General features: G+C 36.9%; 1 protein-coding gene across 7 annotated transcripts in view; it reads left to right on the top strand.

Annotated features, from left to right (window-relative positions):
• Positions 1–24,359, top strand: part of adarb1b (adenosine deaminase RNA specific B1b) — a 173,398-nt gene extending 149,039 nt beyond the window's left edge. For all 7 annotated transcript variants that reach the window (XM_077215673.1, XM_077215671.1, XM_077215669.1 and 4 more), the window contains 7 exons: positions 873–987; positions 1,360–1,528; positions 2,533–2,684; positions 3,150–3,318; positions 15,869–16,050; positions 18,945–19,123; positions 20,002–24,359. In XM_077215673.1, the coding sequence (XP_077071788.1) occupies positions 873–987; positions 1,360–1,528; positions 2,533–2,684; positions 3,150–3,318; positions 15,869–16,050; positions 18,945–19,123; positions 20,002–20,178 (1,143 nt within the window). In that variant the 3' untranslated portion in view covers positions 20,179–24,359. The remainder of the gene's footprint in view (positions 1–872; positions 988–1,359; positions 1,529–2,532; positions 2,685–3,149; positions 3,319–15,868; positions 16,051–18,944; positions 19,124–20,001) is intronic.
• The last annotated feature ends 242 nt before the right edge of the window (positions 24,360–24,601 follow it).

Consider the following 24,601-nt stretch of genomic DNA (forward strand, 5'->3'; position numbering starts at 1 on the left):
GATAATATATCGGGATGCTCCGCTTTAAAACTCCCATTAGCAGTCTCCGACTGAGTGACTCCGAAGTATTTTGGAAGCAGTGTTAGACTAATGTCTCTAATTCGTGCCCATTCGGCCATTGATTTTTCCTTGGCATGATCATTTTCCAGCATATTAAGGAGTGTGAAGTGGAGGGCACTGTTAGCGGAAAGAAATCACTGAGGTGCCTGAAGGGTTTTGATGTAATATTGATATTATATTGCAGCAGCAGAAGGTGAATCTGAGGTCTACGGTAAATTCTGCTTTACAGTCATCCATAGAGGGAAGGGTCAATTGAATGGGATTTAATTTAGGTTCGTTCCATTACAAATCAGTTTAATTGTGTGGGCGCTTTTGTGTTGAAACTGTACTTTTAATCTCAAATATCTCTGAGTGGAAAAGCATATTCAACGAGAAAAAAAATTCTTGATTTTATCCATCAGGAATTGATTGGTTCATGAGAAGTCTGTATTAGATGTCGAAAGTAGAGAGGATAAAAAGGTGGAGGATGACTTATTGTTTTTATGACTTAATGTTAAATTAAGTCATGAAGTCAGTTCTGTTTTCGGTAGCACTTTATTTTACAGTCCCGTTCCCATGTACATACTATGTACTTATTATAGTAACTGGGTAATAACAAGGCACTAATCCTGAACCTACCCCTAAACTTAACCTTAACCCATTTAGTTTCCTTATATTGCCCAGTACTTTCTTAGGTAAGTACATGTAAGCACACGTACTGTAAAATAAAGTGCAGCCCTGTTTTCAGTATTGCATGTCTGCCTGTAGCGGATGTGTGTTCATGTATTACTGATGTTAGCATTGCAGTCTGACACCTGTATGCTCTTTACCAGGTTCTTGCTGATGCCGTTTCTCGTCTGGTAGTGGACAAATTCAGCGAGCTCACTGACAACTTCACGTCTCCACATGCACGGCGGAAAGTTCTGGCGGGTGTTGTCATGACAACAGGTAGAGTTGTGCATAGGAATTAGAACTGAGAACAAGTTCTTATTCAGAAATGGTCCCATTAAAATAAAAATAAAAAACACTAAATATCTGCATTTTGCCTCCAAATGGCTCTAAGACTTATTTACAAGTAATCCATCAAAAAGACTCAAACTCATTAGTAATCTTTATGAATCAGCCTAATTAATTACTTATTGACTGCTTTAATGATGTTTCATGTACTTGAAATGGTCTACTTTTACTAATACTAAAACACAAGAAAAGATATTCCCAGACTTAAGTCAAATATTTTTCACGTGTGAGTGAGCGAGTGTTGTGTGATTTCTGTTGGTTCAGTTGTCAGTCCTGGTATGTTTGCACCTGTTTTGAACACAGGCACTGATGTCAAGGACGCTCAGGTCATCTGCGTCTCCACGGGAACCAAGTGTATAAACGGCGAGTATATGAGCGACCGTGGCCTGGCGCTCAACGACTGTCACGCTGAAATCATTGCTCGTCGCTCCTTGATCAGGTATCTCTACATGCAGCTGGAGCACTTCTTAAGGTGAGACGCCGTCTTTACTCTCTTGCATGTCTCTGTACATCTCATTTGTCATCATAGGATGATGGACGATGTTTAGTCTTGCAGAAATGGAAATTAAACTCATAAACAGGTTTTAATTTAACATTTTGTTATTGTATATAGTTTTAGGTAGAGCTGCAAAATGAATAGTTATTAATCATGGCATGGCCTTTTGCAATTTATTAAACAACAAATGCTATATAAATGTTAAATATAAATATATAATATAAAAATGTATATTTAAAATAAAATAATAATAATGATGAAATGTTAGTATGGATATATTTGCATATATTTAATTAATCAGTGTTTGGTGGTTTTATTATAATAATTGTTATTATTAATGTTATTATTATATTTTTAGCATTCATACATTAGATACGATATAGTATTTTGTAATTTATTAAAACACCAAATGTAAAGAAAAAATATACATATGAAAATTAATTGAAAAATGTATCATTTAAGATATATAAAACAAAAATGTAAAAAATAAAATTGATTAAACCACCAAATTCTGTGATTGTAATAAAAAAATTAAATGTATGTGTGTATGTATATATATATATATATATATGTGTGTGTGTGTGTATATGTGTATGTATGTGTGTGTGTGTTAAAATATTTTGAAAAAAATGTATGTAATTTATAATATGTACAAAAAATATGTAAAGAGAGAGAGGGAAAATTATGTAATCTATAATAAAAGTATTATTATGGATATATTTACATATTTGTATTATACACTTTTTTTGGAACTCAGTCCACTTAAATTACATATAAAAATGTAATATTAAATAATATGTGAGATATAAATGTAATATATATATATATATATATATATATATACTGACCACACCTTTAAATATTTAAAATCTTGAAGTTTAAATTGCAGTCAAAATGATTGCAATATGGTTATGCAAGTATGCATGCATTGTATGTCTTTGTACATGACAAACAACTCTATTGTTTCTCTCTAAATTTAGCAACAATAAAGAGGAGCACCAAAAGTCCATATTCACGCAGTGTGACAAACGTGGCTTCCGGCTGAAAGACAACGTCCAGTTTCATCTTTACATCAGCACATCGCCCTGTGGAGACGCTCGGATCTTCTCTCCTCACGAGGCGGGCGTAGAGGGTGAAACTGAGTCTTTATTCAATCAAACTATTCAGTCCTTTATACGTGATCTAGCGGGAGGTGGATGAGGACGTTAGTTTACTCAAACACTTGTTGGAAATGAATGATCAAAACTGAATAGTTGTTCAATTAAGATCAGGATGGGTTCTCTTATGATCAGGTCGCATTTCATTATAATTTCACTCGACTGTCTGACTGCATTTCAAAAACAAATTTCATCAGTGTTTTTAATTAGCTGGCTTTGTCAATGACTCTTGTGGCCTGATTAATTCTGCTCTTGAGTGTTGCTTTATAGACCATACAATTATTCAGCTTAAGCAAAACAACAATTACTGGTCTTTAACTTATTGTTATTGGTTGATTTTAAATTACTTGATTAGTTGAAGTAGATTAACATTTTCAGAAACATTGCATGGAAGTGCCCCTCTTTCTTTTAAAATGTTTGTTTCACTCTGTTCTCCTCAGACCAGGGAGACAGACACCCCAACAGGAAGGCAAGGGGCCAACTGAGAACCAAGATCGAGTCTGGAGAGGGAACCATCCCGGTGCGCACGAGTAACACCATACAGACGTGGGACGGAGTTCTGCAGGGGGAGCGGCTGCTCACGATGTCATGCAGTGACAAAATCGCAAGGTAGTTGATAGCATGTTAACACAGATGTACATATGAGCCCTGTTCTAAAACCTAGCGAGCAGACTTGCTGTCTGCTGCCTACATGTAAGGGTTAATGCCCGACGAGGTGTCCATTGTCAGGTATTAATGGACGACGGCGAGGCGTGAACCGTCTGACGCGAAGCGGAGGTTTATATTTTAATTAGTTTTACAATCGAAATCTAAAGTTTTTACAAACAATAACTTGGATTCCCTGGTGAGATATTTATAGTAGAACCCTTCAGTTTAGCTAACTTACAAGCCAGAAAGTTAACGTTTTTTTTTTCCATGTAAGTTAGGCTTGTCTAGCCATGGGCGTTACACTTTCGTATTTTTTAACGCATAATTAAAACACACTGGTAGGCATAGTTACTTTTTTAGGCTATGTATAACGGCTAACTAGATTTTTGTTTTGATGCAATAAATTGTAAACGGATACTTTGACTGCCTGTTGCTATGGTTACTGACAGCTGATGTAGCCAGTGCATTTATTTATTAATTTCGAACGGTAAACAGTCAGTTTCACCAGGGTAGGGTTGCACCAGCCATTCGTAAGTTCTTTCTTAAATTGAAACGTAAAGTCCACACTAGAGGCTTAGTAACTACTAGCTAGTTTGTAACTAACTCTGTACTTTATTCCATTGCTCCATTTGTTCGTAAGGCAGAATGTAGCTTGTAGGTCGTAAGCTCTCCGTAAAGTAATGCGTAGTCGCATAATATGACGTTTAGTCTCGATGATCCAAAAGCAGCCTTCAAAAACATAATCAAAATGTTTTTAAATTCTACGAATTTCAGCTTATCGTTCATTCTAACTTATTTACCCTCACTTAACTAACGGTAAAAATACGTTTCCATTTAAATACAACACTTAATCATGAATAACATAAGTGTTTTTGTGTGTAACTTACATTCAGAAACTGTATTTGAAACAAATTAATAAGGATGAATAGGTAATGATACAAAAAAAACATAAGAAATAACATGCATTGATTATGACTGATTTTCTGTGACACGCACAACACGGACCGATGGGACAGATGCACACAGCGGTGCGCGCGCTGTAGGACGGGTTCGTGTTGATGAGCCGCTAACAAAGTAATCTATTCACATAATGTTCACTTTTTTAAAATGTAAGCGAGTTTAAATGTCAGCATTATCATATGTCTAAAGAATTGAAGTCTGTCAGCTAAAAGAAGAGCTTATTGATGCAGTTCAGTCTGCCTGCTATTTTAGTCCAACCGCTACTCCTGATCGGAGGCTTCCGTAAATATTTAGTTTATACCTAGAGTTAAGCTTCAAGTTGGTTTAATGGTGCAATTCATAAATATTTAGTAATGTGCAAGTTGTATCTTAGTGCCCATTTACGTCAAAACTAGGCTAAGTTGTAACTTGCGCACAGCTGGTGCAACCAGAACTCTTTTACTAGGTGTCCTCTATCACTTTTTAATGGACACCCTGCAGCCAATCAGAATCGAGTATTCACCCAGACCATGGTATAAAAACATACTAACTGATGCTCAGCAACAACACTAGTAGAATCCCAGCTTCTCCGTTTTAAGGATGTACAGTAATGTTTTTCACTTAATGTCATCAAGTGTTAATGCTGTTACTGTTAGTTCTTACATTATAGCTAATAGAGCATATATTATATATTTAGTATATATAAATTTATATATATATATATATATATATATATATATATATATATATATATATATATATATATAATAAAAATAAATAAAAAATATAAATAGTGTACTAAAATTATTACAATTAAAAAAAGTATACTTTTTAATATTTATAATGTTTAACTAATTAGTCTTTTGTATGCATCTAAAATAAATAATAATTGATAATTTTATATATATATATATATATATATATATATATATATATATATATATATATATATATATATATATATATACATTCACACATTAATGAAATATTTTTAAGAAATAATTTAATGAAAAGTAGTAATTGCACTTACAAAAATGATGTTTAATATATATATAAATCTGTGAATAAGCCCCCGGGGCGTCCTATTGTACCTTCCAATGAATGTTTACTGGAACCTATGTCACAGTATGTAGATCGTATCTTAAGACCTTTGGTTGAACAACTCCCCTCATATTTAAAGGACACTGTCGATTTCTTGATGCAATTATCTGGAATTAATATGGAATGGGAAGATCCCAATAATATTTTTAACAACTATTGATGTGGTCTCATTATACACTAACATTCCTCATATGAAATGTTTATTGGCGATCAAACATTTCTTAAGTCAAAGAACTGAGAAATCCCCTCCTTTTAAATTTATCATTGACATGATCACTTTACTTTTAGAAAAGAATTATTTCCTCTTTCAGGATAAATACTATTTACAAAAACAGGATGCAGCCATGGGTTCTAAATTTTCTCCGGATTATGCTTGCCTATTTATGGGATATTTAGAAGAGAGAAACATCTGGAATAATAACCCTATTTTAGATAATAATGTTTTGTGAAAGAGATATGTGGATGATGTATTTTGTATCTTTAGGGGCTCCAGACATCTTTTCGATGAATTTGTTGAGTATTTGGAAATTGATTCCCATTCTCTCGTTTTCCTTGATACTAGGGTTATATTTGAATCCGGTACGTTATCGACCTCTTTATATTCCAAACCAACGGATAAACATAGTATTCTCCATGCAGCAAGTGCTTATCCATCTTGTTTAAAAAAAGGACTACCCTAATTCCTTCGACTGAAGCGCATATGCAGTGTAGAAATAGATTTTGAACAACAATTGGTGATAATGTATAAGCGTATTATTCTTAGGGCTTATCCAAAAAAAAAATGTCTGGAATGTGACGTATTGTGGAATATATATGTCCATGTGACAAACAATACTTAGGCTAGACAAATTAAGACACGTATCATTGAACATATGAGCTCTATCAGAAGGAAAGACCAAAAATCTCCAGTTGCGCGTCATTTTTATGAGATGTCCCATTCGATCTCGGAATTACATTTTGTAGTTATAGAACATGTAACAGTTGCGTAGGGGTGGTAATTTGTTTTACAAAATTGTTTCTTAATTGTTTTCTATAAATGTTGTTTCATTATGCATTTCAATGTCTAATCGTGTGTCGTGTAGGTACTATATATGTTTACTATATTTGATAATTTTTTTGTGATATTCAATAATGGGAATGAGAATATTTATGGTCAGATAAAAAAAGTTTTGAATAGAGGATTGTTATGATATGAATGTATAATTATGTAGACTATTGATGTAAATATTTTTTTTATGGGATAAAATCAGATTATGGTATGTTACATGGATTACGGTAATAATCCATGTAATCCGAAAAGGTTTTATGCAAAATCTTTTTATAAATAAGGTATAAAAAAATTCTAAAATATAATGTTGGCAAGACATTTTTTTAAGCCTGAACTGTTCCTTAGGTAATGATACAATACATACTAATAACCATGTAAAATACTCTTCTTATTTTTTTCTTTCTTTTGCTATTTTACTAAACAAGAAAATATTCCAACTCTCTTCACTGAGCTCATCGCAATGCATTCTGGGGTGTCCTTGTCTGTAATGTTGCATTAAAATTTGGTCCTAATGAGCATAAATTCCTGCCTACCTTTGCTTCTATGATATCTATGTAGGAAGTTTCTGCCTAGTAAAGCAGCTCACTAAGTTTTGGAGTGAAGGTATTGCCAGCCCTCTTCATTAGAATAATAGACATCTCAGCAAAAGCAGTAGTCTGGAACTTTCTGGTTAATCTCACTGCACTGTGTAGACGCTGTACCAGTCACCGTTGGGAAGAGAACAAGGGCTTTGTGAATTTAATTGCTCGTTGGCTATTACCGGACTTCATAATTGAGAGGGAAAGAGGTGCATGGGTTCAACATTACTATAACCGTAGTTAAATAAAGAAGACAGTATTAAAAGAGTAGGAGGGAGCATTCATTTATCCTGTGGGGTCAATGTGGTCGATGTGTCTGTCCCTTCCGCCCAGCAGCTGTGAGTGAAGAGATAAGAACGTGCCAGAGACAGCTGTGACCAGAGAGCACAGGTCCTGTCTCTGCTAATGAGAGAATACTCAGTGTGCATCTCCACCTCAGTACACACACACACACACACACTTTAACTGTCACTCTGCAGTATGTTCATATCAACCTCATCCTGCAGACTACTTTGTTAATTTGTACTTTAACATTTTTTTTTTTAACTAAAAAACTTTTTTCTTTTCTTTTTTTTGTTTGTTTTTGTTTTAAATAATAATCATTAAAAAACAGCAAAGCTGCTTTGCAAAAGAAATATATATTTTTAAATGATAAATATTTTTAGGGCTGTCAATTTAACTTATTAATTATGGGGGAAAATGATTAACGCACACCGCCCCGGCCCAGACCTGTACATCATCTTACATTGCATGCAGTTTAGTTATGAACATGATGCAGGGCAATGACTGTGTGATGAACCCTATTAGAATGTATTTAAAATGGCACTAAAATTCAAGATATGAGGGCAAAAATGCCCCTCTATGTGTTTTTGTCTATTTAGATCACATGATATAGTTTAGCAGTATCACAAAATATTGTCTGTTTTTGCCAAATTTCATCAATGAAAATAGTTCCAAACAAAGCCACTGCAGAACTGTTGTGCATCTCTGAGCAACACAGCAGTGTTCATTACTGAATTAATCTGCTGTTTTTAACAAATTGGGTGAGCAGTTGATTCAATGACACTTTCATAAAGACGGCCACTTGCTTCGCTCCTGAATGACTCAGCCGTTTGAATGAATCGGTTGAATGAATGCCTGAATGACTCAGAATGATACTGAATGATACAGTAAGGCTGCATAAACATTACATGGTTCAAGTAATGGAATGTAATGAAAAAATTCACATGGATTCCGATATCCTCATTCATATGTGGAAAATCCTTTTCGATCTAAGCTTTTCCGTGTCAGTGCGTCTACCTTGGGTCGTTTCTACAAAAGTATAGTGTAAATACAGATATCAGATATGGGTCACTTTTTTTCTCAAAAAAATCAGAAATGGTCAACAAATCGGAATTTGGCATCAAGACCTGCAGTGTATTTAGAGTATCATTAATTATTTTTATTCATATTCATGCCACCTCTGAGCTGCATTAAACATTCTGTGTAAATGTCCGTAAATGCCAGTTCAGCTTCTGAAAAAAATGTTATGGCCACATTGAAGCCTTAAATGTTTGTGTAATAAATTCTATGTTGGATCAAAATACTTCTTTCTAAAGCTACTTTTTGTAATGTCTATTCAATGCTTTTCTGATCTAACACAATAATGACTTTAAAATTATATTTTTGGGGGTCATTTGACGGATTGATTTGCGATTAATTTGATTGATTAATCGGCTTATCATGTAATTAATTAGATTTAAAAAAATGTAATTACTTAATAGCCCGATTTTTTGTTTGGTTGTAATACTAAAGCAAATGATAACAAAATGTGTTTTTCACGGAAGATTGTGTGTTTATAGAGCTTTTTAATGAAAAAAACATTTAACAACAATGTTGATGGCCCTGGGTTAACCTTAGCACATGCATGTATTAATGTCTATATACAAATGCATCAGTTGAAGTATTGAACTATAGAAAAACAATAAAGCTTCATGTTTTCAGTATCTGTTTGATACTGTATTTGCTGATTCAGTTTATTGCTTTGGTTTTTAGAGGAAAGCGGTATTTAGTGAGGGCTGTGCTAGTTTATGTGTTGCTCAGGGACGGTCTGACACACTCACACACAGCAGAGCTGATGTTCACAGCTCACACTCAAGGAAAAGCTGCCCTTCTGCTGAGATGAATGAGCGTATGGTGTTGATAGAACGCTGTGTCTCCTCCGTCAGGGCCACGTGACCAGGTGTGAGTCTCAAACCGGGACACACTGCGTGTCAAGGGTGTTCCTGTGAATTTTTAATGGAAAGTGCTGATCCAGCCATGTCTGAAATAAGAATAACAGTAGCTCCGAAACATGCAGAATGTCTTTTTGTTGATGCCATATCTGTAGCTTAAGTCTATTGTGCATAAACCCTCTTCCTGATCACCTGTTTTATTTATTTTTTTAGAACAGAATCAAATGCAAAACAACTCCTGAAATAAATACTTTATATTTAAATCAGTCAAATGTAAAAAAGAACAACAAAAATGTATTTACGAGTTAAAGACTTCTAACACATTTCATCAAATAATTGAAATATTCACATTTTACATTATAGTCTGGATTTGTCAAAAGTTTTCCAGGATGTCATCAAATCGTTAAAAAGAAATCTAGTTTAGCACTTAGACTAGATATCCGCCAGCAGGAACTCTGAATACGCTGCGGTGTGTTTAGTGCTTGGTTAACAAAGTAGTTAACTGTAGCAATAGCTAAAGTTGAACTGTGTCTTTCTGGCATTGGAGGCTGTTGATTGGTCAGGCTGAAAAGAAAAGCTTTAAGCTCTAATCACTCGAGTCTGGGATCTTTTCAGCTGCATACAGCAGGTGGTGTTTCGGGGAGCAGATTTGGGCTTAATTAGGCATTTTGATTGTGAATGCCTGAGGAGTGAGACCCAGTAGGTGAGTCTGGGACCTGTAAAGAAAAGATGTAAATGAGGTGGTTTGTAAGAACAGCTCTAATTGAACAATTCATCCACTGGTGCCGTTTTTATATATCAGGCGTTTAAAAATCATTCACATCTGGGCTGCTGGCCAGATTGCTTTTTTTGCTCTGTTGTTTTCATGTTTTGTGATTCTTGTAGTTCCTGATTTTCTGTGCTCCATCTACATGGTAATTACACAGTGCTCAAACGTTTGGATTACTACAAAAAAAAAAGCAGAATTATTTTATTCAACCAGCCTCCCACTGAAAGCTTACATTCCGGGGAAGAGAAAACAAAACTGCCTACATTCATAAGGATAAGAAAATGCCTCCTCTGGAATCTACTTGCTGCTCCAACTGCCACAGACTTTTACAAAGGATTGCAATTCTTGAAACAAAGTTAATTGCGGGACCACCAAACCAGACGGAACACACAACAGAGCTTCGTCATGGACGTCCTCAGCATACAGCCGGTGAGTCCCATGAATCTAGTGCTTCTCGACAGGCCATACTGAGTGTAGAGAAACAAGCCGATCGTTTTACTAATCGATGGCACAAACAGGGTGCGAGACCCAAAGGCACTCGAGACATCAGATTGTCACGAGCATCACATATTACTGCAGTAGCATCCTCTACCCCAGATACGGCTCTGACAAGGACTGCAAACACTGGTCTCCTACCACCGCCTATACATCTTGAGAACAGATTTGAAGTATTAATAAATGAGGAATCCCCAAATTTGATGAATGTGATCACACACAGACAGAATCAGCCAGTAGCTAACACTGATGCTAACTGGGGCTCAAGGTCGAGCAGACAGCGGCACTCAGCTCACAGTGCAGCCGAGCCCAGGACTCTGATAGTGGGCGACTCCGTAATCAGAAACATTAATAGCAGGGATACAACAACGTGCTGCCTTCCACAAGCAACAACATCTGATGTAAACAGGGAACTTCAGAACATTCTGATGAAACATAAGACTGCAAATCGACTCATCATTCATGTGGGGAAGAATGATATTCATAAAGAGCAGTCGGAACTTCTTAAAAAGGATTTCAATGAACTTTTTGAAACACTTAAAAGACTGAAAGTTCAAACATTCATCAGTGGACCACTCCCAGCAAGAGGAACAAACAGGTTTTCACGGTTGCTTGGGCTTAATACATGGCTGCAAAAAACCTGCAATATAAAAGGAGTGAACTTTATTGACAACTTCAATCTTTTCTGGAGTCAGAGGCAACTGTTTCAACAGGATGGCCACCACCCAAACAAACTTGGTTCAAGAGTGCTAAAGGACAATATCTACTTCTCCCTCCGTCATCCTTCTGCAATGTGTGCCAATCCACTCAACCTGAATGGCACACACACACCTGGATACAGTATGAATGACCACAGGATTTCACTTCAGCCCCTGAATGGACATGCGGTTGACACATCACACAAGGACAGTGATAACACCACTCAGCCACAACAACCTCTGCTCACGGACACAATCTCAGCTGAGCCCTGCCCACAGAGCTCACCACAGACAGACTGTGACATACCAGCACTGCTCCAATATACAGCACCCAAGGACGACTTTCTGGAAAACAGCCAGGGAAACCAGGACAGCATATTACAGCCTCCAATAACACCAGAGCAAAAATCACTCTCACTGGAAACATTATCACTCTCTCCAGCATCTCCACTTCTGTGCTTCTCAGAGAAAATGGAACAACTGGTGCACGCTGGAACTAGACTATCCCACTCTTTTGCTGCGAGCCCCCAGATACCAACCAAAAAACGCCAGGCCCCACAACCACCAAAGCCTACGGGCCCAGCTCGCCCTCCCCCTCCCCCTGTGAGAGCTCTTCGGCCTCTGCCACAGCGCCAGGGCCCACACCCTCCTCCAGCGGCTCGAGGTGAACCAAAAACAACTGATACCAGCTCTCAGTGATATGTGTCGGGTCCCCGCTATGATAACAATAACTTTCTCAAATGTTTACAGAACAAGCGGGAACCCAGTGTGCCTGTATGTTTTTCTATTGCTGTTCAATTACATGATAGAAAGTCTAAGGCCTTCAAAAGCCGTACAGCAAACCCATCTAATCTGGTGCCTATTACACGACATACCAAGATTGCTGTGGGGACAAAAAGTAAGACTGTTAAGTTAGCACTTTTAAACATCCGCTCACTTAAAAATAAATCACTTTTAGTCAATGACTTAATAACCACATACAACCTGGATTTTATGTTGCTAAATGAAACTTGGCTAGAAGAAAGTTGCAGTGCAACAGTCCTCAATGAAACAGCCCCTCCTAACTTTACTTTTATGAGTGTCTGCAGAGCTGTCAGAAGAGGCGGAGGTTTAGCTGCTCTTTATAAAGATGTCTATCAATGTAAGCAAATATCATTTGGGAATTACCCGTCTTTCGAATATCTGGGTATTGTGTTAAAAGGTGCTCCACGCATTTTACTTATCATTGTTTACAGGCCTCCAAAATACTCTCCAGCTTTTGCTGAGAACTTAACAGAACTGTTAAGTTCTATTTCCTCAGAGTTTGACTGCTTTGCCATTGCTGGAGATTTTAACATTCACATAGATAATGCAGAAAACAATATGGCAAAAGAAATCAAAACTGTTTTAAAAACTTTTGATCTGACTCAGCATGTACATGGAGCCACACATAATCGTGGACACACTCTAGATTTACTTATCAGTAAGGGTCTAAACATTTCATCAATTGTTATTAAGGATGTAGCACTGTCTGATCATTTTTGTATTTTCTTTGATATATTGATCTCTCCTGCCATTGAAGCTAGATCTGTGTCTGTCAAGAAGAGATGCTTAAATGAGAATACTAGTGTACTATTTATGAAGGCTATATCTTTAACACCAAGCATATCTGCTGACTCTGTTGATTTTCTCCTTGATTCTTTTAACTCAAAAGTTAAGAGTGTAATTGATGATATTGCTCCTGTGAAAGTCAGGAAGAAGAGTGGCAGACAAAAAGCACCTTGGAGAAACTCAACAGCAGTGCAAAATATGAAAAGACAATGCAGAAAAGCAGAGCGCATGTGGCGGAAGACAAAACTTGTAGTCCATTATAACATCTACAAAGACAGCATCCATGCTTTCAATAAGGAACTAAGCAAAGCTAGACAGACTTTTTTCTCGAATATTATAAACAGCAATATAAACAACACGCGCACTCTTTTTGCTACTGTAGAGAGACTGACAAACCCCCCAAGCCAGATTCCCAGTGAAATGCTCTCAGTGAGAAAGTGCAGTGAGTTTGCTTCTTTCTTCTCTGAGAAAATCAATAATATCAGAAAGGTGATCAGCTCATCCTTGAGTTGCGCTGGGGTCAGGCAGATCAAACAACAGCACGAGAAAGTAGCCACTATGTCTGATTTCGAAGAAATTGATGGCAAAATTTTGGAAGAAACCGTACAGCAACTAAAAACATCAACCTGCGCCCTTGATGCACTTCCCACATCTTTTTTCAAAAATGTGTTACACAGCTTAGAAGCAGATCTCCTAGAAGTGGTAAATGCCTCACTTCTCTCTGGGAGTTTTCCGACCTCCCTGAAAACTGCTGTTGTCAAGCCCCTCCTGAAAAAGAGCAATCTGGATAAGACCATATTAAACAACTATAGACCGATCTCAAATCTTCCTTTCATAGGCAAGATCATTGAAAAAGTTGTCTTCAATCAGCTGAACAAATTCTTAAGCTCGAATGGATACTTTGACCATTTTCAATCTGGTTTCCGACCGCACCACAGTACAGAGACCGCGCTCATAAAGATAATAAATGATATTCGCTTAAATACTGATACAGGCAAATTATCAGTGCTGGTACTACTCGACCTCAGTGCTGCATTTGACACTGTCGATCACAAAATACTTCTTGACAGGCTGGAAAACTGGGTCGGGCTTTCTGGGATAGTCCTAAAATGGTTCAGGTCATACTTAGGAGGCAGAGGTTATTATGTGAGTATAGGAGACCATAAGTCTGAGTGGACATCCATGACATGCGGAGTCCCTCAAGGCTCAATTCTTGCGCCACTCCTATTCAACCTGTACATGCTCCCAATGAGCCAAATAATGAGAAAGAACCAAATCGCTTACCATAGCTATGCAGACGACACACAGCTCTACTTAGCCCTATCGCCTAACGATTACAGCCCCATTGACTCCCTTTGCCAATGCATTGATGAAGTAAACAATTGGATGTGCCAAAACTTTCTTCAGTTAAACAAAGACAAAACTGAAGTCATTGCGTTTGGAAACAAAGATGAAGTTCTCAAGGTGAACGCATACCTTCAGTCTAGGGGTCAAACAACTAAAAATCAAGTCAGGAATCTGGGTGTGTCTCTGGAGTCAGACCTTAGTTTCAGTAGTCATGTCAAAGCAATAACTAAATCAGCATATTATCACCTGAAAAATATTGCAAGAATTAGATGCTTTGTTTCCAGTCAAGACTTAGAAAAACTTGTGCATGCTTTCATCACCAGTAGGGTGGATTATTGTAATGGACTTCTCACTGGCCTTCCCAAAAAGACCATAAGACAGTTGCAGCTCATACAGAACGCTGCTGCCAGGATTCTGAGCAGAACCAGAAAATATGAACACATCACACCAGTCCTCAGGTCTTTACACTGGCTGCCAGTTACATTTAGGATTGATTTTAAAGTATTATTACTGGTATATAAATCATTCAATGGCCTAGGACCTCAATACATTGCAGATATGCTCACTGAATATAAACCCAACAGATCACTCAGATCATTAGGATCACATCGGCTAGAAATACCAAGGGTTCACTCTAAGCATGGCGAGTCTGCTTTTAGCTACTATGCCAGCCGCAGCTGGAACCAGCTTCCAGAAGAGATCAGATGTGCTCCTACAGTAGTCACATTCAAATCCAGACTCAAAACACATCTGTTTAGCTATGCATTTACTGAATGAGCACTGTGCCACTGTTCGTCCGACTGTTTGCACTGTATTTTATTTTATGTTTTAATTATTCTGATTTCTGTATTTTATCTTTTATTCTAAACTGTTTTAATTATTCTGATTTCTTTTGATTATTTTAATTTCTTCTATGTAAAGCACTTTGAATTACCATTGTGTATGAAATGTGCTATATAAATAAACTTGCCTTGCCTTGCCTTGCCTTGCCTTGCCTAATTTGTAGTGTTTTAGATGGTGAGATTAGGAGTCCATTATGTAAAAGTGCTGGAGGTACTTCCATAAAAATGGTTTTTACCATAAAAAAAGTACGTTTTTACTTTTAAAGCCGAGTCAATGCAGTATCGGTAAAATGCAGTGGTTGTCAACTGGTGGACAGTTCTGATGGGGTTGCATACAGCAGAGGAAAAAAAATATTGAAAATGCCAATAATCGAAAGTATTATATGCCAAATATAAAGTTGAACAAATATATACCATTAAATGTAATAATAATAATTAATCGTAATGTTAAGTATAATTCAATTGGGCGGCAAGTCTGCTCTGATGGCTAACAGCAGGGGGAAAACATGCAAAATGTTTATAATAAAATAATTATAAATAAATTCAATAATTGTAATTAATTATGATAAAAATCCACCACACGCCTGTTCTGATTGTGTGACGAACAGCTGGGGGGGAAATTGATGAAAAATGTCAATTATAATATTGTAAAACAATTATATTCTAATTAAATGTAACAATTATAATTGACTTTATTAAAATTCAACTGCAGGTCTGTTCTGATGGTGTTGCGTACAGCAGGGGGGAAAACTATGCAAAATATGTTTTTTTTAAATGTAATTATTTATAATAAAGATGGACTCCAGGTTTGTTTTGATGAGGGTTGTGTACATCAGAGAAAAAATAATTGTATCTGTGTCTTGAAGAAGGTGTTTGTGTTCGTTCCTGTAGGTGGAACGTGGTGGGCATCCAGGGCTCTCTGATGAGCTACTTCACTGAGCCCATCTACTTCTCCAGCATCATCCTGGGCAGCCTGTATCACGCTGATCATCTGTCCAGAGCCATGTACCAGCGGATTGCTGACATCGAAGACCTGCCCCAGCAATTCTCCCTCAACCGCCCCCTGCTCAGCGGTAAGAGTCAGACAACATCATACGGCCGGCTCGCATTTACACTCCCAAATCATTGAAAATGGCACCGATGTCACATTGTATTACCATTTACTAGATGGACAGTTTCCCCTAACTCGCCTTCAATTTCCTTGTGGTTTGATGAATTACTGGAATTTAGATGGGCCTACTCTCGATCTCCCCATCACACACCGACGACCTGTTTCAGTAATTCACATCATGCCTGAAATCGCAGATGCCCCTGCTGGTTGGGAAAAACTGTCAAAATTTAAAGTGGTTCAGCTATAGTCAAGCTACAAGTGGTTAGAAAAAACTAGCTACTAAAAGCTAACTATTTTGAAGCTACATATAGAGGCAGTAATAATTTTATATTTAATCAGTCATATTTTTATACATGGTACAAAAAAAGATCAAGTGTTTTGTGCCTCTGATCCGAGTCATTGAATATTAAGAAAATGCCAATACCGAGTTCCGATTCGATACTTGAATTTTACATGCAGTATATATATATATATATATATATATATATACTGTGTGTGTATATGTATGTGTATTTACATTTACATTTATTCATTTAGCAGACGCTTTTATCCAAAGCGACTTACAAATGAGAAACAATAGAAGCAGTTAAACTAACAGTAGGACAACAATACGCAAGTGCAATAACCCCTCTCAGTTTAACTTTAGTGCAAAAATTTTTTTTTTTTTTTTTTTTTTATAGAATAGAAGAGAAGAGAAAGTGTTAGTACTACTGAATCAAGTGCTGTCGAAAAAGATACGTCTTCAACAGTTTCTTGAAAGTGGCTACTGACTCAGAAGCTCTGGTTGAGTTAGGCAGATCATTCCACCAACAGGGAACAGTCATGGTAGAGGTCCGAGAAAGAGATTTTGTGCCTCTTTGAGATGGTACCACAAGACGACATTCGCTAGCAGCGCGCAAGTTTCTGGATGGCACGTAAGTCTGAAGTAATGAGTTTAGGTAAGAGGGAGCAGTGCCAGTGGTTGTTCTGTAGGCAAACGTCAGTGCCTTGAATTTAATGCGAGCGGCAACTGGCAACCAGTGCAATTTAGTGAGGAGAGGAGTGACGTGTGCTCTCTTTGGCTCATTAAAGACTACTCTGGCTGCAGCATTCTGGATCAATTGAAGAGGTTTGACAGAGCAAGCTGGAAGACCAGCCAGGAGAGCATTACAATAGTCCAGTCTGGATAAAACAAGTGCTTGGACAAGGAGTTGTGTAGCATGCTCTGTAAGGAAGGACCTGATCCTCCTAATGTTGTGCAAGGCAAATCTGCAGGACCGGGCAGTTCTAGCAATGTGGTCTGGAACCACATTGCTAGTATATATTGAATATATATATATATATATATATATATATATATATATATATATATATATATATATATATATATATATATATATATATATACTTTTGTCACAATTATGAATATGGGACTACTGATGTACAATGTATGCATTTTATATGTACAATAAGCAGTAATTGCAACAAAAAGAAAAAAAAATTCAAGATTTAAGGTTTGAAAGCTGTCAATAAAAAACAAAACAAGGCGCAACCCATTGCAACACGTTATGACAAAAACATCTCAGATAGTCTGACGACAAAAGTAAACGGTAAATAGATTACTTTCGAGTGATTCGTTATAAAAGTGCACATCAAATTTACTTCCCACAGAAGCTTGAAGGTGCATGTGACATGCTAGAACAGATCTCACTGGTTCTCACGGGTCACTCACGCACAATTGAGCCTTTTTTCCTTTTAATGGTAATTGGCAAACCCACTTGAAGGTACTTACCATCGCCTACTGTAATACACTTGCATGTCAGCTGATGCCTAATCGGCCCTGATACCAATCCTTGTGATATTTTTGATAAAAATTGGTGAACTCTTTTTATGCTTCTGAAAAACGTAGTTAAGTTAGTAGCATAGCAACTTTTAGCTAGTTTCTATGCACAGGGTTTAGATAGACACTAAGGTTTCCTCATTAAATATTTGCTTGAGTTTCAAAGTGTCATCAGGGAGATGTTGGCTGCTCTTGGAGAGAACATATCCTTTCCCAATTTGTTTTGTTCCTCATGAGAAACACCCAACACTGCTTTTGCAGTGGGTTACATCAGATTCCTAGCAGAACTTGCTTTTAATGGCTTACTGCTGAAAATCTCCATTTGATGATGTGTTGTGGGAGGTTGAAACATAACATACTCGACCTATGCTTCATAACACTAGCTCAAAGAACGACCCTTCTGCATTTAGCAACTCTTTTTGTTCCTGTTGTCTTGGTCTGCCAATAATGCGAAATGCAATGAGCCATTTATTATTGGAAATATTATTGGAAATATTCTTATAAAATTACAAATTATATAACTTCATGTATTTTAGTATTAATTTAACCTTAATAAGAATATAAATATTAAAGAATACAATATTAAAATAATGGCATACAGCCTTTAGTATTTTTCAATGAATGACTATTGCTTCAAGTAAATATTCAGTTAATATATATTTCCGGTTTAGTCTGTTCTCTAACATTCTCCGTTGGCTTGGTATTGCTTTTTTGAGTTCTTGTGTAAGACGTGTACAATAGCAGAAGTCATTAGTCTGTTGTTTAGGATCTTATCGGTGACATTTACACTCGTAAGTACAATTGTTTGAATCGGTTTATTCAAAATAAACAATTTAAACAACCTTGGACACATTGTTTTATCTGGGGGTTTTGTATTAAAAAAAACAAGCCTGGAAATAAATTTCTTCGCATTTGTTCAGGAAACATTTTAGTTCTATCAAGTCGTCTGCATAAAAAGGGCCACACTGTATGTTTGCACCAAACACCATCTCTGGGTTTAGTTTTCTACTATGATGAGTGTATTTGTGTGTTTGCAGGAATCAGTAACGCTGAGGCCCGGCAGCCAGGAAAGGCCCCCAACTTCAGTGTGAACTGGACGGTGGGAGATCAGGCTCTAGAAGTCATTAACGCCACCACAGGCAAGGATGACATGGGCAGACCCTCACGTCTCTGTAAGCACGCCATATACAGCCGCTGGGTGCCACTACACACTAAGGTAAGACTATCACAAATTTCGAAACGAAGCATGCGAATATAAATTTGAAGCATGTTAAAAACACTATAAACAAGTATTTAGTTACCTCTTTCTACAACAAATCCTTTATATTTAATGGAATAAAGAACAGGAATGAAAAATATAATGTAAACTATAATATACATGACAACCATGTCCTAAAAACGGTTAAGCGTTTCCTTTGCTTTTTTCGCTTTGTTGCTCACTATTGTAGTTGTGTAATTACATATAGTTATAGTTATACGTAATATACAGTATAGTATATAGATTATACAGTGTATATATATATATATATATATATATATATATATATATATATATATATATACGTAACTATAATAGTGAACAACATAATCACACCTAAAATGAAAGTTTTTATATTTATAGTAATTTCATATTTAATCCACATTTTAATGTGGAAACAACAAAAAAGATATAAGCAGAAATTGAATGAAGTTATCTCACCACTGATACTGACAAAGTGGGCATTTTGCCATACTTTTGTGTGTTTTTGTCCGTAAGAGAACTCAATGTGGCCCGCTGTCTGAAGCGGCTTTCTGTGCGTATGAGTCTTGTGTGTCTGTCACACAGATAGGAGATTAACAATATTTGTAACGCTTTAACGTGAAAACAATTATCGCATTAAGTTAATTTTGACTCTGTATGTATATATATATATATATATATATATATATATATATAGCAGTATTCTTTATTTATTAATTAATTTCATTTATTGACATTTATTGATTTATTTTAATTTTAAGTTTAAAATAAAACTGCCTAATGAGTATTGTAATATATTACAAAATAGTGCAAAAACAAACAAAAAGCATTTTTTTTTCTCTCTCTCTTGGCAGCTCTCGTCAACTCTGCGAATCAAAGTGCCCAAGCCCAGCTCGTACCACGAAGCCAAACAAGCAGCAGAGGAGTATCACACAGCGAAGCAAACGCTCATCAAGGCCTTTCACAAAGCGGGCCTGGGTGCCTGGGTGAAAAAGCCCATAGAACAGGACCAGTTCTCACTGAACTCTTGAACAGGGGACATAAAAAGACCAGGACATGACAACAACCAGCTGTTAATACTTCACTTGATGTGCGGGGGTGTGTGTGTGTGTGTGTGTGTTGCCGTTTGTTCTCAGACAAACTAAGAGCCCTTTAGTGTCTGTCATTTTGCTCTCTTTGTGTGAATCATGACTTTGCCCTTATAATTTGTAATGTAGAAGCAGGTTGTCATTTAACGTATGTTTGTTTTTGTTTGTTTTGAAGTTAGCGGCATTAGCCTTCCGCAGATAACAGGATGTAATGTCATTTGTAACTGGAAAAAAGTTATTTTTAGTTTTTCAAACTATTTTCATTAGAGAGGGTTGTGCTTCTGACAAAACCTCGACGCCGTAAACGTGTACGTTCCGTGGCTTCAGGTCGACCACACAGCTGTGCGCACGGGTCTGAAGGTTTCCTGGTCCAGCCTACCCAAATGCTGGCTCACCTTTCGAGCATGATTCTCCTTGATATGCAAAACATACGCATATTTATATTTTTTATTCCGTTCCCTCTGGATTTTTAAAGGGGAGGAAATTCACATAGATCATTACTATAAGCATGGTCCCTTTAGATAGACACACTTTTGTCAGGACTTTAGTGTAGAATTAGCGTACAGTCTTTCTAGTCGGAATAGATTTCAGATTTTAATTTTGACCTCGGAGGAAACTTGAATTTTTGCATACGGTTCCTTTAGAGCTTGGAAGCGGAAACTGTATTCTCAAACAGTAAATTGAATTGGATATTTAGGTATTCTTATAGATGCAACCAAAGTGCATTGATCTTATTAAACAATGTGTCATGGCTATTTAAATTTCTCAGAGGTCTTAAATGCATGTGCGAATCAAGCAAGGCTCCGGGCAGCCTCGCTCAAAGAAAGCCCTTTATCTGGGCTAAATACATTAGTGGCCTGTAATGGACCATTTTAGAAGCCCTTCTTTTCTTTTTACATTGCTCCACTGTATTGACTTAAAACAGCATGGAGTCCATCGAGTAACTCGGACGGCAGATTTCCCAGCGAGCCTGATCTGCTAATGTGATCGAGTTACACTCACGTTAAAGGAACAGTTCCTCCAAATATGAATGTTCCCCCACATGTCGTTCCAAGCTCCATAAAAGCACTCCATGTGACTTTTATTCCAAATCTTCTGAAGTCAAATAATAGCTTTGCATGACGAACACCATTCGAAACGACATGTTGGCGAGTTAATAATCAGTTTGTTTCTGGTTGAACTCGTCCTTCAACGTTCATGCTGCATTAAGTCACTGCAGATTCGAGAGCAGGGGATTGTGGGAGTTTATCACGATGGCAGAATAGTCTGAAAAAAACGATGCACGTTTATTATTGACAAAAGTCATCTCTGCATGCGGAAGCGAGGGTTTGCAGGGGCGACTCTGACTTTCACTTTATCCTTGCATCTAGTTGGAGGATCTTTTCTTTTCCTGCATAGACCTGAATCCTCCGAGACGGTTTGTGTAAGGCTGAGTTCAGCCGTGTCCTTGAGGAAGAGGTTTTCCCTCCGCAGACTTGTGCTGTAGGAAGGTCTGAGACAGGAGCTCAGGCGCTCTTTGATTTATGGCTTATCCAGTGCCGCATGTTTGACTGGTAAGGTTATAGAGAGCTAGGAAGCAGAACTATTTTCCGTACCGATCATTCTTTTTTAAAGTTGAGCTTTGGTGGTTTTCAGATTCCAGGAGTGTTGCTGTATAATATAAACTCCTGGTGGGATTTATAACATTTCAGACATATGATTTGACACACAAAATGAAAGACACAAGGCTGCGTAGCTGACCCAGAAATGAGTTACTCACCCTAAAACCTGTATGCTGTAGTTTTTTCCTTGGAATACAAAAGGAGATTTTTTTATAAAGGATCTTTATGCAGCCCTTTTGAGTACAACAGCAGTTCAATGACAGTCAAGCTTAAAAAGGACAAAACATCGGCATAAAACCAGCATAACATATAACTCAAGCATTATATTTCAGATCTCAGGAATCATTTGTGTGAGGAATAGACTGAAATGTAAGGAATTATTCAATAAATTTAATACATTTCCAGTTTTGTACACTTAAAACGATCACCTTCAAACGTTTGAATGGTAATGTTTTTGAAAGAAGTCTCTTATGCTCACCAAGACGGTGTTTATTTGATCAAAAATATAGTAAAAATTGTGAAATAATTTTCACAATATTAAATAACACATTTAGAATATATTGAAATAAAAAAGTAATTGAAGCTGAATTTTCAGCATCATTACTCCAGTCTTCAGTGTCACATGATCCTTCAGATATCATTTGAATATTCTAACATTCTGGTTCGGTGAAACATTTATTACTATTATTGTTATCATCAATGTTTAAAACATTTCTGCTGATTTAATATTTTAGTGAAAACCAGGATTATTTGATGAATAGAAAGTTCAAAAGAACAGCATTTATTAGAAATAGAAGTCTTTTGTAATACTATAAATATCTTTACTGTATCTTTTGATCAGTTTAATGCATCGCTGATGAATAAAAGTATTTATTTTATTTAAAAAATCTTACTGACCCCAAACTTTGATGTATGTAGGTTAAAAAAAAACATTGAGAGGTACAGCGTAAGGAAAGATTTTCCATTAGAAAAGTCATAAATATTGAATATCGACTACTTTTAAGGTGGTTTAATGGTCCCTTTTCTTGAAGGTTTATATAATGGCCACCATGAAACGCTGCATTAAGACTCTTTTAAAGCTCTCATATGTTATCCCAATGAAAAGATAACCACATACAGGTTTGGATTTTTATTAGGTGAATTTTTCCTTTGATGGGTCGCAGAGCCTGTTCTTCCATAATACTTCCATGAAATCCGACCTGCTTCATTCTGCCAGTGCTATCATTCCATTTCCCGCTCGATGGCGTCAGGTTTCTCCAGCAGGATGGTTGTTGATTTTAAACCTTTTAAAGAAACCAGCAGTATGCGTGTTTGTCCGTCCATTGGTTCGAGTGTGTTTGTTTGTGCACCTGCTGCTGAGCCCAGTTGGCATTCTAGCAACAAGACTGAGAGATTGCTGTGGAATCTTCACCAAAGATGTCAATTTACTTTTCTTTTGAAGCATTTAAACAAACTGAGACTATTTTTTAAAAGACCAGAAAGTTATTGGTGCAAAGATTGTTCAGCATTTTACAGTTCAGCCTTGGTTGAGTTTTGCTCTTTCATTTTCACTAATGTATTTTTTTGTTTTGTCTTTGATTATGTGCATTTGAGTTGTATCAGTCGGGACTGGCTTTGGGACTTGCTCGTCATCCTCAGTATGCTGGTGCACTGCTGTATATATATTGTGAACCTATCCAATGCTGTTACAGTAGACTCCTTGCATATGTTTTACTAATTTTCATTTTTCACTCAAAAAGCAACATGCAATTTCGATATAAGGTCTTTACTCAAAATGCCAGGTCTGCCGTGTCCTTGCACAGGCTGTAATGTATTTGTGACGGCCCCATATGAGCGTGTGGGGATCTGCAGTACTGTAATGATTAATGACTGTAGACTTTGACTCCTTTTTGCTCTAATGGAAACGATTACGGCCTGAAATTAATGAGCACAGTCGGTTCTACATAAATGTGGCTCAGCAAAAAGTAGCTTTGTCTGCTGGTGACACTTTTCAAGGGCGGGAGACTTATGGGATTATTTTCACACACAAATTTTTTTTTAATTTTTTTTTATCTTTCTTTTGCATCGTCCTAATTTCATCTTCACCTTCTCTTTATCTGTCGTCTTTTATTATGGATGGTTTTGATGGCCTGAGACGCCAGCGGGTGATGTCATGATTTTTTTTTCCTTCCTTCATTGTGTTCTTTTGGGAATCTGAGCAGTGTCTTAGCAAAGAGTCCTGACTTTCGTCCCCTTGGTCCTGGCCAGCCCGTTTCTAAACGTCTTGTGATTTGGTGACTGTACAGTGGAGTCCGGCGGTGGTCCAGCTCGATCTCGGTCCACCCCGTCTTTTGCCTGTCCTTCGTAATATCCACATGGGTCACCTGCATGAGCTACTTCACCGAAGCTGCACCCAGCATGACGACATACTTTAAAAAAAAAAAAAAAAGACTTGTATGTAGAAAAAAGGAACACAAAAATAGATCTATACATTAAAAAAAAAAAAAAATCAAGAAATAAAAAAGATCTTAGTTTACCTTTGCATATTAGTGTCGTGTTTTATTTATTATTTTCTTCGCTCTGGTTTATTTGAAGAGTGTGTGTGTGTTTGTGTGTCTACTTCACATAAAACATGTAAAAGTTGAATTATGTCAGTGGCTGTTCATAAGTGAGTTACTTACAAAGGGCAAAGTGAAATGGAACCTCATAAGTGAGTGATTTGGAGTTTTCTATAACTCTGTGCACCATATAAATAGATTTAGATTTCTGGTGCATTTGGTGTGCTG

Source organism: Siphateles boraxobius, unplaced genomic scaffold, assembly GCF_051911475.1.
Source record: "Siphateles boraxobius isolate OS27281-9 unplaced genomic scaffold, OSU_SipBor_1 7, whole genome shotgun sequence".
NCBI classification, from domain to species: Eukaryota; Metazoa; Chordata; class Actinopteri; order Cypriniformes; family Leuciscidae; genus Siphateles; species Siphateles boraxobius.